Source organism: Nycticebus coucang, chromosome 2 (assembly GCF_027406575.1).
Source record: "Nycticebus coucang isolate mNycCou1 chromosome 2, mNycCou1.pri, whole genome shotgun sequence".
In the NCBI taxonomy this organism is placed as follows: Eukaryota; Metazoa; Chordata; class Mammalia; order Primates; family Lorisidae; genus Nycticebus; species Nycticebus coucang.
This window is the reverse complement of record NC_069781.1, coordinates 154,476,128-154,488,642: the sequence shown is the minus strand read 5'-3', so window position 1 is coordinate 154,488,642 and position 12,515 is coordinate 154,476,128. Positions and strand designations below refer to the sequence as shown.

General features: G+C 45.5%; 1 protein-coding gene across 2 annotated transcripts in view; it reads left to right on the top strand.

The window, feature by feature from the left end:
* Positions 1-12,515, top strand: part of LOC128593726 (liver carboxylesterase 1-like) — a 55,802-nt gene that overhangs the window by 24,062 nt on the left and 19,225 nt on the right. For both annotated transcript variants that reach the window (XM_053602035.1, XM_053602026.1), the window contains exons 5-8: positions 6,233-6,386; positions 7,947-8,051; positions 10,152-10,256; positions 11,759-11,797. In XM_053602035.1, coding sequence (XP_053458010.1) covers positions 6,233-6,386; positions 7,947-8,051; positions 10,152-10,256; positions 11,759-11,797 — 403 coding nt within the window. The remainder of the gene's footprint in view (positions 1-6,232; positions 6,387-7,946; positions 8,052-10,151; positions 10,257-11,758; positions 11,798-12,515) is intronic.

Here is a 12,515-nt window from a genome sequence, read left to right as displayed (position 1 = left end):
TATTGTTTTTTTCAAGATCTTTAAAGTATGACAGTGGAGCTTTAACAGGGATTGCATTAGAATTGTATATTGCTTTGGGTAGTATGGACATTTTAACAATGTTGATTCTTCCTGCCATAAGCATGGTATGTTTTTCCATGTGTTAACATTTTCAGCTATTTCTTTTCTTAGAGTTTCATAGTTCTCTTTGTAGAGATCTTTCACATCCTTTGTTAGATAAACTCCCAAATATTTCATCTTCTTTGGCACTACTGTGAATGGAATAGAGTCCTTAACTGTTTTTTCAGCTTGACTATTGGTATATGTAAACGCTACCGATTTATGAATGTTGATTTTGTAACCTGAGATGCTACTGTATTCCTTGATCACTTCTAAGAGTTTTGTAGTAGAATCCCTAGTGTTTTCCAGATATACAATCATATCATCTGCGAAGAGCAAAAGTTTGATCTCTTCTGCCCCTATATGGATACCCTTGATGGCCTTTTCTTCCCTAATTGCCATGGCTAAAACTTCCATTACAATGTTAAAGAGCAGTAGAGACAATGGACAGCCTTGTCTGGTTCCTGATCTGAATGGAAATGATTTCAATTTAACTCCATTCAATACAATCTTGGCTGTGGGTTTGCTGTAGATGGCCTCTATCAGTTTAAGAAACGTCCCTTCTATACCAATTTTCTTAAGTGTTCTGATCTTGAAGGGATGCTGTATATTATCAAAAGCTTTTTATGCATCAATTGAGAGAATCATATGGTCTTTGTTTTTTAATTTGTTTATGTGCTGAATTACATTTATAGATTTACGTATATTGAACCAGCCTTGAGACCCTGGGATAAAACCAACTTGGTCATGATGTATAATTTGTTTGATGTTTGATTTGTTTGTTAGGATCTTGTTGAATAATTTTGCACCTATATTCATTAGTGATATTGGTCTATAATTTTCTTTTTATGTTGGGTCTTTTCCTGGTTTGGGGATGAGGGTGATGTTTGCATCATAGAATGTGTTGGGTACTCTTCCTTCTTTTTCTACCTTTTGGAAAAGGTTGGGTAATATAGGTACTAATTCCTCTTTAAAGGTTTGGTAGAATTCTGACATGAAGCCATCTGATCCAAGGCTTTTCTTTTTAGGGAGGTTTTGTATGGTTGATGCTATTTCAGAACTTGACATAGGCCTGTTTAACATTTCCACATGATTCTGGCTAAGTCTTGGAAGATGACATGCTTCCAAGTATTGGTCAATTTCCTTCAGATTTTAATATTTCTGAGAATAAAGTTTCCTGTAATATTCATTAAGGATTTTTTTGAATTTCTGAGGAGTCTGTTGTTATTTTGTCTGTGTCGTTTCTGATTGATGAAATTAGAGATTTTACTCTTTTTTTTCCTGGTTTATCTATTTTATTGACCTTTTCAAAAAACCAACTTTTTGATTTATTGATCTGTCGTATAATTCTTTTGTTTTCAATTTCATTTAATTCTTCTCTAATTTTGTTTATTTCTTTTCTTCTACTGGGTTTGTGGTTGGAATGTTCTTCCTTTTCCAGTTGCTTGAGATGTCTCATTAAGTTGTTAACTTCCTCTCTTTCCATTCTCTTGAGGAAGGCTTGCAGTGCTATAAATTTCCCTCTTAGGACTGCCTTTATGGTATCCCAGAGGTTCTGATAATTCTTATCTTCATTGTCATTTTGTTTCAAAAATTTGGCAATTTCCTTCTTAATCTCATCTCTGACCCAGCTATCATTCAGCATAAGGTTATTTAACTTCCATGTTTTTGTATGAGTATGCAGATTCCTGTTGTTACTGAGCTCAACTTTTATTCCATGGTGGTCCGAGAAGATGCAAGGAATAATTTCTATTCCTTTAAATTTTACTGAGGTTAGACTTGTGACCTAAGGTGTGATTGATTTTGGAGTATGTTCCATGGGCTGATGAGAAGTATGTGTATTTAGTTTTGTTGGGATGAAGTGTTCTGTAGATGTCTGCTAAATCCAAATGTTGGATGGTTAGGTTTAAATCTAAGATTTCTTTGCTTAGCTTCTTATGGGAGTATCGATCCAACACTGCTAAAGGAGTGTTGAAATCTTTAATTATTATGGAGCTGGAAGAAATGAAGTTGCTCATGTCTTTTAGAGTTTCTCTTATACATTGAGGTGCATTCTGGTTGGGTGCACAGATATTAATAATTGAAATCTCATCATATTGAGTATTACCCTTAACAAATATGAAGTGACCTTTCTTATCCTTCCTTACTTTTGTTGGTTTAAAGCCTATCATATCTGCAAATAAAATTGCAACATCCTTTTTTCTGCTTACCATTTGCCTGAAATATGGATGACCATCATTTCACCCTGAGTCTGTATTTGTCTTTTAAGGTAAGATGTGACGCTTGTATGCAGCAAATATCTGGCCTGAGTTTTTGTATTGGTCAGCTAATCTGTGCCTCTTTAGAGGTCAGTTTAAGCCATTCACATTAATGGAGAATATTGATAAGTCTGGTAAAAATTTGAGTATCAAGTTTTTCAAAAGTCCAGTGGACATTTTTAATCCTTTCACCACTGTGGAAGTTGGAGTTTGATCAAAGTTTTTGAGTGAGTTTACTTTTGTGGTAGAGGATTGGGCTGGTCATTATGGAGGATAGGTCTGAGAATATCCTGAAGAGCTGGTTTGATTATGGCAAATTTCTTCAACATATGAATGTCATTAAAGTATTTAATTTCTCCATCATAAATGAAACTCAGTTTAGCTGGATACAGGATCCAGGGTTGAAAGTTATTTTGCTTTAGGAGATTAAAAGTCGATGACCACCCTCTTCTGGCTTGAAAAGTTTCAGCAGAGATATCTGCAGTCATTCTAATATTCTTCCCTTTGTAGGTAATGGATTTCTTCCGTCTGGCTGCTTTGAGAATTTTCTCCTTCATATTAACTTTAGTGAAGTTAATTATGATATGCCTGGGGGGTGTCTTATTAGGATTGAGTTGTGCTGGGGTTCTGAAACTGTCTGCTATCTGAATTTCAGAATCTCTTGGCATATCTAGAAATTCTCTTTCATAATTTCATGGAGAAGGGCCTCTGTGCCTTGAGAGGCCACTTCATCACTTTCAGGGATTCCATGAGGTGGATATTAGCCTTCTTTGAATTATCCCAGAGCTCTCTGAGAGAATGATCAGTTTTCGTTCTCCATTTCTCTTCCTCTTTGAGGTTTTGGGAGCGTTCAAAGGCTTTGTCTTCAATGTCAGAAATTCTTTCTTCTGCTTGCTACACTTTGTTACTGAGGGATTCTACTGTATTTGTCAGATCTTTGAGGGCTGCAAATTCTTGCTTCAGTGCGTCAAAATCTTTGGTGGTTTTATCTTTAAATTCATTAAATTCTTGAGATAACTTTTGAATTTCTCCTCGAATTTCTAGTTCCGACTTTTGAATTGCTGCTTGAATTTCTAATTCCCAATTTTCCTCCATTTTGTTCATCTTGTTTGCAATCCAAATTGTGAATCGACTTCTGACTTCTCAGCCAGATGTTTATGAATGTGATCTTCACTTACATCTGTCTTATCTTTCCTTGCGGGGGTGGGGGGGTGTTGATCTATTCTGGTTATTCATGTTACCAGAGTTTTTCCGCTGATTCCACCCGATGATTGTTTACACTGTTTGATTTTTCTCCTGGAGCTTTGTTGAGGACCCGTACAGTGCTATGGCCTGAGAAACTGGGGACCTGTTGGGTGTGGTGGGGCTAAGTGGTTCTGTCTTGTTTTTAGCTGGTTTCTGTTTGACCCTAGTGAAACAGTTACTCTGTGTTGAAGTCTCAGCTGTGGAGAAATACCAGCAATGAAGTCACACCACCCCCCACAGGCAACAATTGGAAAAGGAAAATCAAACCTTCCTACAACCACACACCCAGGGCACCTCCTGAATAGTCCCCAGGCAATTGTCTCAGTTCAAAAGGTCCAAATCAATTGTCTCAGTCAGCACCTGTCTCAGGTGGGAGAATATAAAAGGTCTCTGGCAACTGGATCACAGGGGTCTGGTGACTACTCTGATATGGCTTGCTCTAGTGCTGCGTGGAATCAGGAGCCACCCAGCAAATAGATCAGTCTGAGAAGGTTGATGCTTCCTTCCCCACCTTTCACCTCTGTCAGACCCAGTCACTGATAGCCTGGCAGTTGGCTGACCTAGTTGCCTGTAGTGAACAGATACTCCAGGGGTTTGCACCTGCCTGAATCACAAATTCAGAAATCTATTTCTGCTCAGCCAGACCACTGTGCTCTGCTTCTATCTAGCAGGGGGAGGTGAGACCTGACAACCTCGGGTGCTTGATGGAGGCTGGAGGGTGTTCACTCAGTTCCAGCCCCACCCCCGATTGATGTTACTGACAGAACAGAACAGAATAACTTGGCAGGAATTTGTTTCTGTCCCTGCTAAATTCCCCTACAGAAGAGAAGCTGTTTTGAGTTCCCAGAGCCTGTGCCTCAGGCCCCGTCTTAGCTCTTGCAGGTTTGTATTCGGTTACCTGTCAGTTCTAGCCTCCTGTCTTCCTTTGTCTATAGGCTGACAATCCCCTGAGGGCCGGGTGTGTCTTAGGCTCAGTAAAGCCGTCCTCTGGGTCAGTCCCGCCCTGGGAACTTCCTGGGTATGCGAATGCGTTTCTAGTCCCTGTGCTCCACCCAGGTCGGTACTACCTCAGGCAAACCCTTTATTCACGGGGCCTGCGTTTCTGTCCCAGATCTGTTCCATAGTGGTTGCCACCTGAGTAGATGCCCGGCCTCCTCTGGTTGCTCAGGGAGACAGGGGGTGTGGCTTTAGAATATCCGGGAGTGAGCCCTATTGTTGCTAAAAGATGGCTGCTGCTCTGTGCCTCAGGGCACTGCTGCTCCGATATGTTTCCCTCTCAGCTGACCGTCCTCTCCTCGCTCTCGTGCCCCAGAGTCAGCACCAACCAGCTGCAGTCTAGGCACTGTCCATACCCCTCAAGAAATCACCCAAGAATCTGGACTCCTGGGGGACAGGCCTCTAGACCTCAGAGTGAGAGTGGAGGGGAGTGCCAGGAGCTCAGAGTTGCAGGCAGAGAATACACACAGTTTTATACAGTTTTACCCCTGGCAGGAGAATGCTGTGGCACCCTAGTAGGGGAGATAGCGCCAGTTTTTAGAGGGTCTCTCCCATGGAGTGTAGTGGGAGGACCTTTGAACTCTGCTCTTTTGTTTGTGGTGCACTCCAAGCCGTTTACATGGGGGATGGGACTCCTGTCCACTTGGTGGTGGATTTTGTACCTTTTGTTTGTATCCTTGGGGTCGCAGCTTGCCTCAGCGGGGTTGATGTGTGTTCTTCAACCTTCTCTCTTGGTGCAGCTCAAATCCACCAGGTTACTTGCTAAATTTCTGTCCTTTAACTCTCCTTCTGAATGGGAGCCTCTGTGGAAACCTGGTTTCAGTAATCCATCTTGTCTCCATGCTGATTGTTATCATATACACCTAATGAGTACTTTAGTCACTCTGCTACTTTTACGCTATGACTGATCTACACAGTAGTCAGAGGGATCATTTCAACACAGATTGACTCATGTCTTTCCTCTGCACAAAACCCTGCAGTGCCTTCCTGTTTATTCACTGCAACATCCAAAGTCTGTACAGAGGCCCACAGGGCCCTGCTGGCTGTACCTCCTGCCGGCACCTCCTGCGTGGTCCCACTGTTCACTGGGTCCCAGGGCCTTTGCACTTGCTGTTTCTTCTGCCTGGCATTCTCTTATTTGGACAATGCCAAGTTTCATGTGCTTATTCGATTCAGGCTTCTCCTCAGATGTCATGGCCTCCAAGAAGCCTTCCTTGGTCATGTGACATGAAACAGTGTCCACCTGCCCCACCACCTGCCTTTTATTTTTCCCACAAGCACTTTCCCTACCAGAGAGCATGTTCCACATTGATCTGTTGGTTTGCAGGTAGCCGGTACTGAGAGCTGAGTGCAGTGAAAGATTTTCTCAGTTTTGTTCTGAGATGTGCTCCAGCGCCCAGGACGGTGCTGGGCACTGAGTAGATATGCTCAGAAACTCATGTCCTATGATTAAATGCAGAGCCCACAGGACAGCAGTGCTGGGGGAGTGGAGGGCAGGTGAGGACCCCAGTGTGAGGGGTTGGAGCCCAGCCTCATTCTGGAAGGTTCGCTGAGAGCTCCCAGCCCCATGGGGAGCCTGAGAGCCCTGCCATGGAGTCTCTGCTGCCCACCCCAACTTGTTCTATTACTCACAGCACAGGGGACGAACACAGCTCGGGGAACTGGGGTCACTTGGACCAGGTGGCTGCTCTGCGCTGGGTCCAGGACAACATTGCCAACTTCGGAGGGAACCCAGGCTCTGTGACCATCTTTGGAGAGTCAGCGGGAAGTGAAAGTGTCTCTGTCCTTGTAAGTGTTCCTGGCAACAGACCCAATCCACAGGCTGGTGTGGCAGCTGATGGGACCTCTCGGAGATTAGCCCAGCAGCCAAGGGCACGTTTCCTTACAGGACCTGGATTGGGGATGGACTGTACTTATCGTTCAGCAATCTGGTGGTACAGAGCTAAGAACCAAACTCTCCTTGGCCCCCAGGAGCTCAGCACTTAGCTTCACGTCCTTGGGCCATAAGAATCTCCAGCCTTATTCTGCCATGGTGGCATTCCTCCTCTTCCAACTTGGTTAAGCTCCCTTTTCCCTTCCTACTCATTTTAACACTAGGACTCAGAAGAAGGACACTTATTTGGGGAGGTAGGTGTGGGTATAAATTATGAGTGGAGGCAAGTATGAGAGTTGAGCAGAGGTCATTGTTTGGTTCTAAGGCAGAGCTAAGTGTCGGGGGACGTGAGCCCTGAGATCAGGCAGGAGCCTCTGCTGCGGTGGTCTGATGGTGCCCCATGGCCAAGTGGGAGGCATCCATCCCAGGGACTGAGTGGCCAGGTGGGATGTGGAATGTGCCCTCCTTTTTCTTCCCAACAGGATGAGGAAGGATAGGACAGAGCATGTTGGGCACAGACAGAGCCTGGGGGTGAGAGTTGTCCTGCTGGGATCTGGGGAAATGTGGAAGGAAGCTGGGATGGGAAACCAGTTTGGAAGGTTCTGGGAGCTGTAGAGAGCCCTGCAGGTGCCTTGGAGTTGAGTAAAGGATTAGCCCAGTTACTGATTTTTCAATCCTATGTTCTTTTCCTAGTTGAATATTCAGAGGAACATGCTTCCATATTTTTAAAACAGACATAAAGGAACATTTCAGATAAGTCCAAAGACAAAAAAATCTGTCTAACATCCTACTCCTCAGGGGTAGATAGTGTGGACATTTTACTTGTAATTTTCCAGTCTTTTTTCATGACTGTCTCTATTGATCAATCTATTTTTCTATCATCTTTTGTTTTCTAAAACCTTACCAAAATTAACATAACGCATACTAATTAACATAAAAATTAGTATAAAATAGCATATATAACATTGTAGTATAACATTAATATTTCCCTAACATTAAACACTGCCCCATAATATTACCTTCATAATGGCATAATATTCCATGGTAATAAGGAAGAATTGTTTGTATTCGATCTTATGACAGTAGATCCTCATTTCCCATTCTATAAACAGCACAGGCATACTCAGAAGTCTTTGTGGGCCTCTGTGATCATTTTTCTTAGGATAAATTCTGAGTAATGGGAATCAGTGAGACTGTGTGTTTGGGAATAACCAAGCTTCTTCCTGATACTTTAGATTGCTGTGACCTGTGCATGCCACACTCCTCCTATTCTGTCCCTGGCTCTGTGTTGGGCTCCATCCCACTGATGTTCTCTGGGGGAAGCTGGGCCCAGGGCGGCCTGGGAAATAGGGCAGGCGGGGAAGGAGCCCTCATGCCCACTGAGTCCCAGGGGCTCCTGGGGAAAGGGCCAGGGCAGAGCTGTGGGTGGACCCTCCTCTGAACATGAACTCTCCTCCTATCCTCTCCCCTCCCAGGTTTTATCTCCCCTGGCCAAGAACCTCTTCCATCGGGCCATTTCTGAGAGTTGTGTTGCTCCCATGGGTCCTGTGGTCAAGAAAGACATCAAACCCCTGGCACGGGTAGGTCTCACACGGAACACTCCCACAGCCTTGGCCCTGGGCTCCTGGCATCCTCAGGGGCTGTCCAGTCATGGGACCGAGTGGACATTCTCCAAAGAATTACAGAAGCTGGGTGGACTGAATGGAAAGCGCAAGAAGACACCTTGCTCATTTTCCCAATTTTATAGTTGAACAAATGTGCAGAGAGTGTGAAAGTACATCTCAAAGTGCACACAGATCAGAGCAGAGAAGGGCCTCTAGCCCGTGACTCTGAACTTCTAATGCATGCACTCCCTGTGACCCCAGGCTTCAGAGTTCTCAGGAGACGTTCTCTAAAAGTGATTGTGAGTTGGGATGAGAAAGCAGAGCCATACTTTATACATGTCAAGCCAAGAATATTCCAGGGAGAGGGAACGGCATGTGCAGATGTCCTGTGGCAAGAAGAGCATCCAGAGAGTGGGAGGAGGCTGACGTGGCCTGAGCAGAGAGGAGGGGAGCTTGGGGACATTGGCAGGGGCCATGCTGTAGAGGATCCTGGGAAGGATTTTGTCTTTTTCTGGAGCGGGGTTGGAAGCCAAAGGGGCGAGCGGCAGAGTGGGCTGCACAACAGAGTTCACTGGGGTCAGAGAGGTGGATCTGGGTCACAGGTGCTGATTTGCAGGGTGGGAGGAAATGGAGACACCAAGAACGTTTTAAAATTTCTTAGCCTTTTGTTTTTGAGACAGAGTCTTACTTTGTCACCCTTGGTAGAGTGCTGTGGCATCGCAACTCACAGCAACCTCAAATTCTTGGGCTCAGCAATTCTCTTGCCTCAGCCTCCCAAGTAGCTGTAACTACAGGCACCCGCCAGAACGCCTGGCTATTTTTTGTTGCCATTGTTATTTTAGCTGGCCCAAGTTGGGTTTGAACCCACCAGCCTTGGTGTATGTGGCTGGTGCCCTACCCACTGAGCTACAGGCGCCACCCTCTCATATTATTTTTAAGCTGACAAGAGGTTCTAGGTTGGGGTCAAGGGTTTTCCAAGCATCAATGTGTGCTCCTCAGTGTCTTACCTGGGGACAGGGAGGAAAATTCTGGGCTTAGGTTTCTATGGCCTTTGGGTGATAAATAATAATTTTTTCATTTTTACACAATTAAGGAAAGAAAAGAAAAATAACATTTTATGAACAACGACAATGATACGAAATTCTAATTTCATGCCCACAAAGTTTTACTGCAACACGGCAACACCCACCCATTTCACTTCTGAGATTGATTTGAGAATATTCAGCAGAGACCACAGGGCTCACAACGCCTCAGATGTGCGCTGTTTGTCCCTTGGATGAAAACTTTGCTGACACCTGCCCTAGAGAGTCCTGTCTGATTATTGCTCAGGACTCTTGTACGCCTCTATGTAGAAAAACTCCTAGCTGTGCCAAGACACCCCACTCGAATGAGAGACACTGTCAATGTCCCATGGAGGACACACGGTATTTTCCTCATTAAAACACACCTGGTGTTTTCTTTTTTTTTTTTATTTTTGGCCGGGGCTGGGCTTGAACCCGCCACCTCCGGCATATGGGACCGGCGCCCTACCCGTTGAGCCACAGGCGCCGCCCACACCTGGTGTTTTCTGAAGTGCCTTATCTAGGCCTCCTGCAATACTGCACGTGTTGAGTGTGGGGGAGACATACAACCCTCCTACCTCTTCCCTCATGTTAACTCCTCTTATAAAGTGGGTGCGATCATTATGCCCATCGAAGGTGGAGAAAATGAAGCAGAAAGAGCTCAAATGGTTTTCCTGAGGGCAAATAACCAGTAATGCTGGAGTTGGGATTGGGGTTCCATACTCTTACCCCCGACTCCACACTTCCCCACTCCTGAGCCTTTCAGCTTTGAGATCACCATGTCCATTTTCACAGAGATAAGGTAACAGACAGAGAGACTGCACACTTGCCACTCACGTCACAACTCAGGTGGGGAACAAGGCTGCACTCTGTGGGACCAGACCCACAGGTGCTGGTCTAGAGGACTGTCTGGCCCCTGCTGCCTCACACACTGGGCTGGGGTAGAACTCGGCTCTCTACGTGGATGGAGGGAAGGGACATTGCTTTTGAGCCTTGTTGCTTGTTACCTTTGCAGCAAATTGCTGTCACTGCCAGATGTAAAACCACCACATCAGCTGTCATGGTTCACTGCCTGCGCCAGAAGACAGAGGACGAGCTCTTGGATTTGACACTAAAAATGGTAGGTGGGTCCATTCTCGTGCCCTCAATCTCCAAGCATGTCCCTGGCCTTTGTTGTTTCAGCTGTCCCCGTGCCCTGGAAAAACTGCCTGGGTCAGTGTCTCACCTCTTCTGGGTCTCTGGATCTGAATGAGAGATTTCCTTTTTCTTATTTTCTTATCACATTCCTCAAATCTCAAAAGAAGTCTGAAAATAACGTGATGAAAAGTTGTGTAGTGAATACTGAGATTTATCAAAACTTAGTATTGCCATTCTTGTACTTCAATGTCTTTGTGAGAAATTATACATTACCTATTCCCATGGATAGCTGCCATCCTGAATTTGGGGGACAGGGATATTAAGCACAAATATTTCAGAGGGATGTCACTATTTATCTTGGTTGATGTAGAAACTATCTACATTAAAACCTAATGGTGGTCCAACATGTGAGATTTTATAAAACTTTTCTTCAATTGTGAATCTAGGAGAGCTGTTCACCCACCCATGGGTTCATCCACCATCTTATCCATTTATCCATCCACTCATCATCCAATTCATTGGTATCCTTTCATCAATCTTATATCAACCCATTTGAGACTCTTTCTTTGTCTATTTTCTTGGTGCATCATCTAGCCCCTGGGTATCTTCACTCCACCGTCCATTCCTTCGAAACCAATAATCCATCCATAACCTACCTTCTGGTTATCATCCACACCACAGAGAAGCATGGGGTGGGATGAGTTTCAGGGGCTTTGAGTGAGTCAGGAATTCCTCATTTCCGATGAGAAAGCTCATGTCAAGTTGTCCTGAGTAGAAAAAAAATTCTTGTAAAAAACCTCAAATGATGGAAAAGTCTCACACTAGATGGCTTAGACATGGCTGGAATAGATGCTCATGGGACACGATGGAGACTCCACCTGTGTTTCTCCCTCAGTTTTGCCCTCCCCTGTGCTGGCTTCACTCTCAGGCAGTGGTGTCCCCCAGGGAGGTTGAAGACAACAGCACTCCAGACTTAAGTCCTTCCTCTTTAGAAACCCTCTTTCTCAATACTTCTAGCAAAAGCTTTGGGGCAAACTCTGTTGCTGACAAGGGTAAGTGCCCACCCTTGAAATAATGCCTGTGTTCAGGGAGATGGAGCACCCAGGTTGCATATAAATACCTGAAATCATGGAGGGAGAGAGGGTAAGTGGGAGATCCCCCAAAGAAAAATTGGAGACAAGAAGGGAAATGGATGGTGGGGCAGTGCAGGCACCAACAGCCGGATTTCTCTGCAGAGCTCCAGCCACCCCGGCCAGAGGGCCCAAGGTCACTAGGACCAGTTCTTTCCTTACTGGTGATGCCCCTCCCTTGTGGTGCCTACACCCTGTCCTGTCCCCTACGGAGCCAGTGTCCTGCCCACGTCCTCTCAGCCCTCCCAGGGCAGCAGGAGGGAGCTCCTGAGAGCTCTGGTGCACAGCCATACAGTCCAGCTTTCTCCAGAAAGTCCAGCTTTCTCACCCATGTCCTCGACCTTTGTCTTCACAGAAATTGTTTACTATGGATTTCGTTGGAGACCCCAGAGAGGTAAGGACCTTTGTTTTCTTCATTACAGGTTTTGAGTCTTAACATGTTTAAATTTTAATTACCACTGACTGAAAAACACTCCTATGTGGAACGCCCACAACTTCCTGTGTGTATGGTGCTAGGGCCCAGAGAGGGGCAGTGACTTGCCTGGGGCCACACAGCCAGGGGAGCAGAGGCAGGATTGGACCCATTCCTCAGACTCCTACTCCAGCGCTCCCAGGCATCATGTCTGGGTCCCCTGAGTTCACCTACTTTCCTTCTTATTCACATTTCCTCTCCCCAACATGATCCCCCCCCTTTATTAGTAGAATCTTTTTCATTCAGGAAAAAACCCAAAAAACAAAACAGTTTTCCAACCACTCACAGGAGGGGGCTGGACTGCAGCCTTCCACTGTCAGGAGGCAGAGGTCACAGATGCCTTCACTGAAGAGCTGAGATCCCCTGTGAAGCCACAGGGTGATCTATTCAGGGGAGCTCGGACTTCGGTCCTCAGGACTCACCCTCCTCCCAGCACCCAGGATCCTTCAACTTCTCCTCTCCGCCTCCTTCTCCCCATATGCACGATTTCCAACAGGTTGCCAGGGTCTGGTGACGTCCCCCCTGCAGCATCCAACAATCCTGCCCTCTCTGCCCCCTCCCTGGAGATCATCCCCCTTCCCCCTCCGAGGATTGAGTGAGCTTCATCCAGACACTCAGCACAGGTTTAACAAGCCCTTCC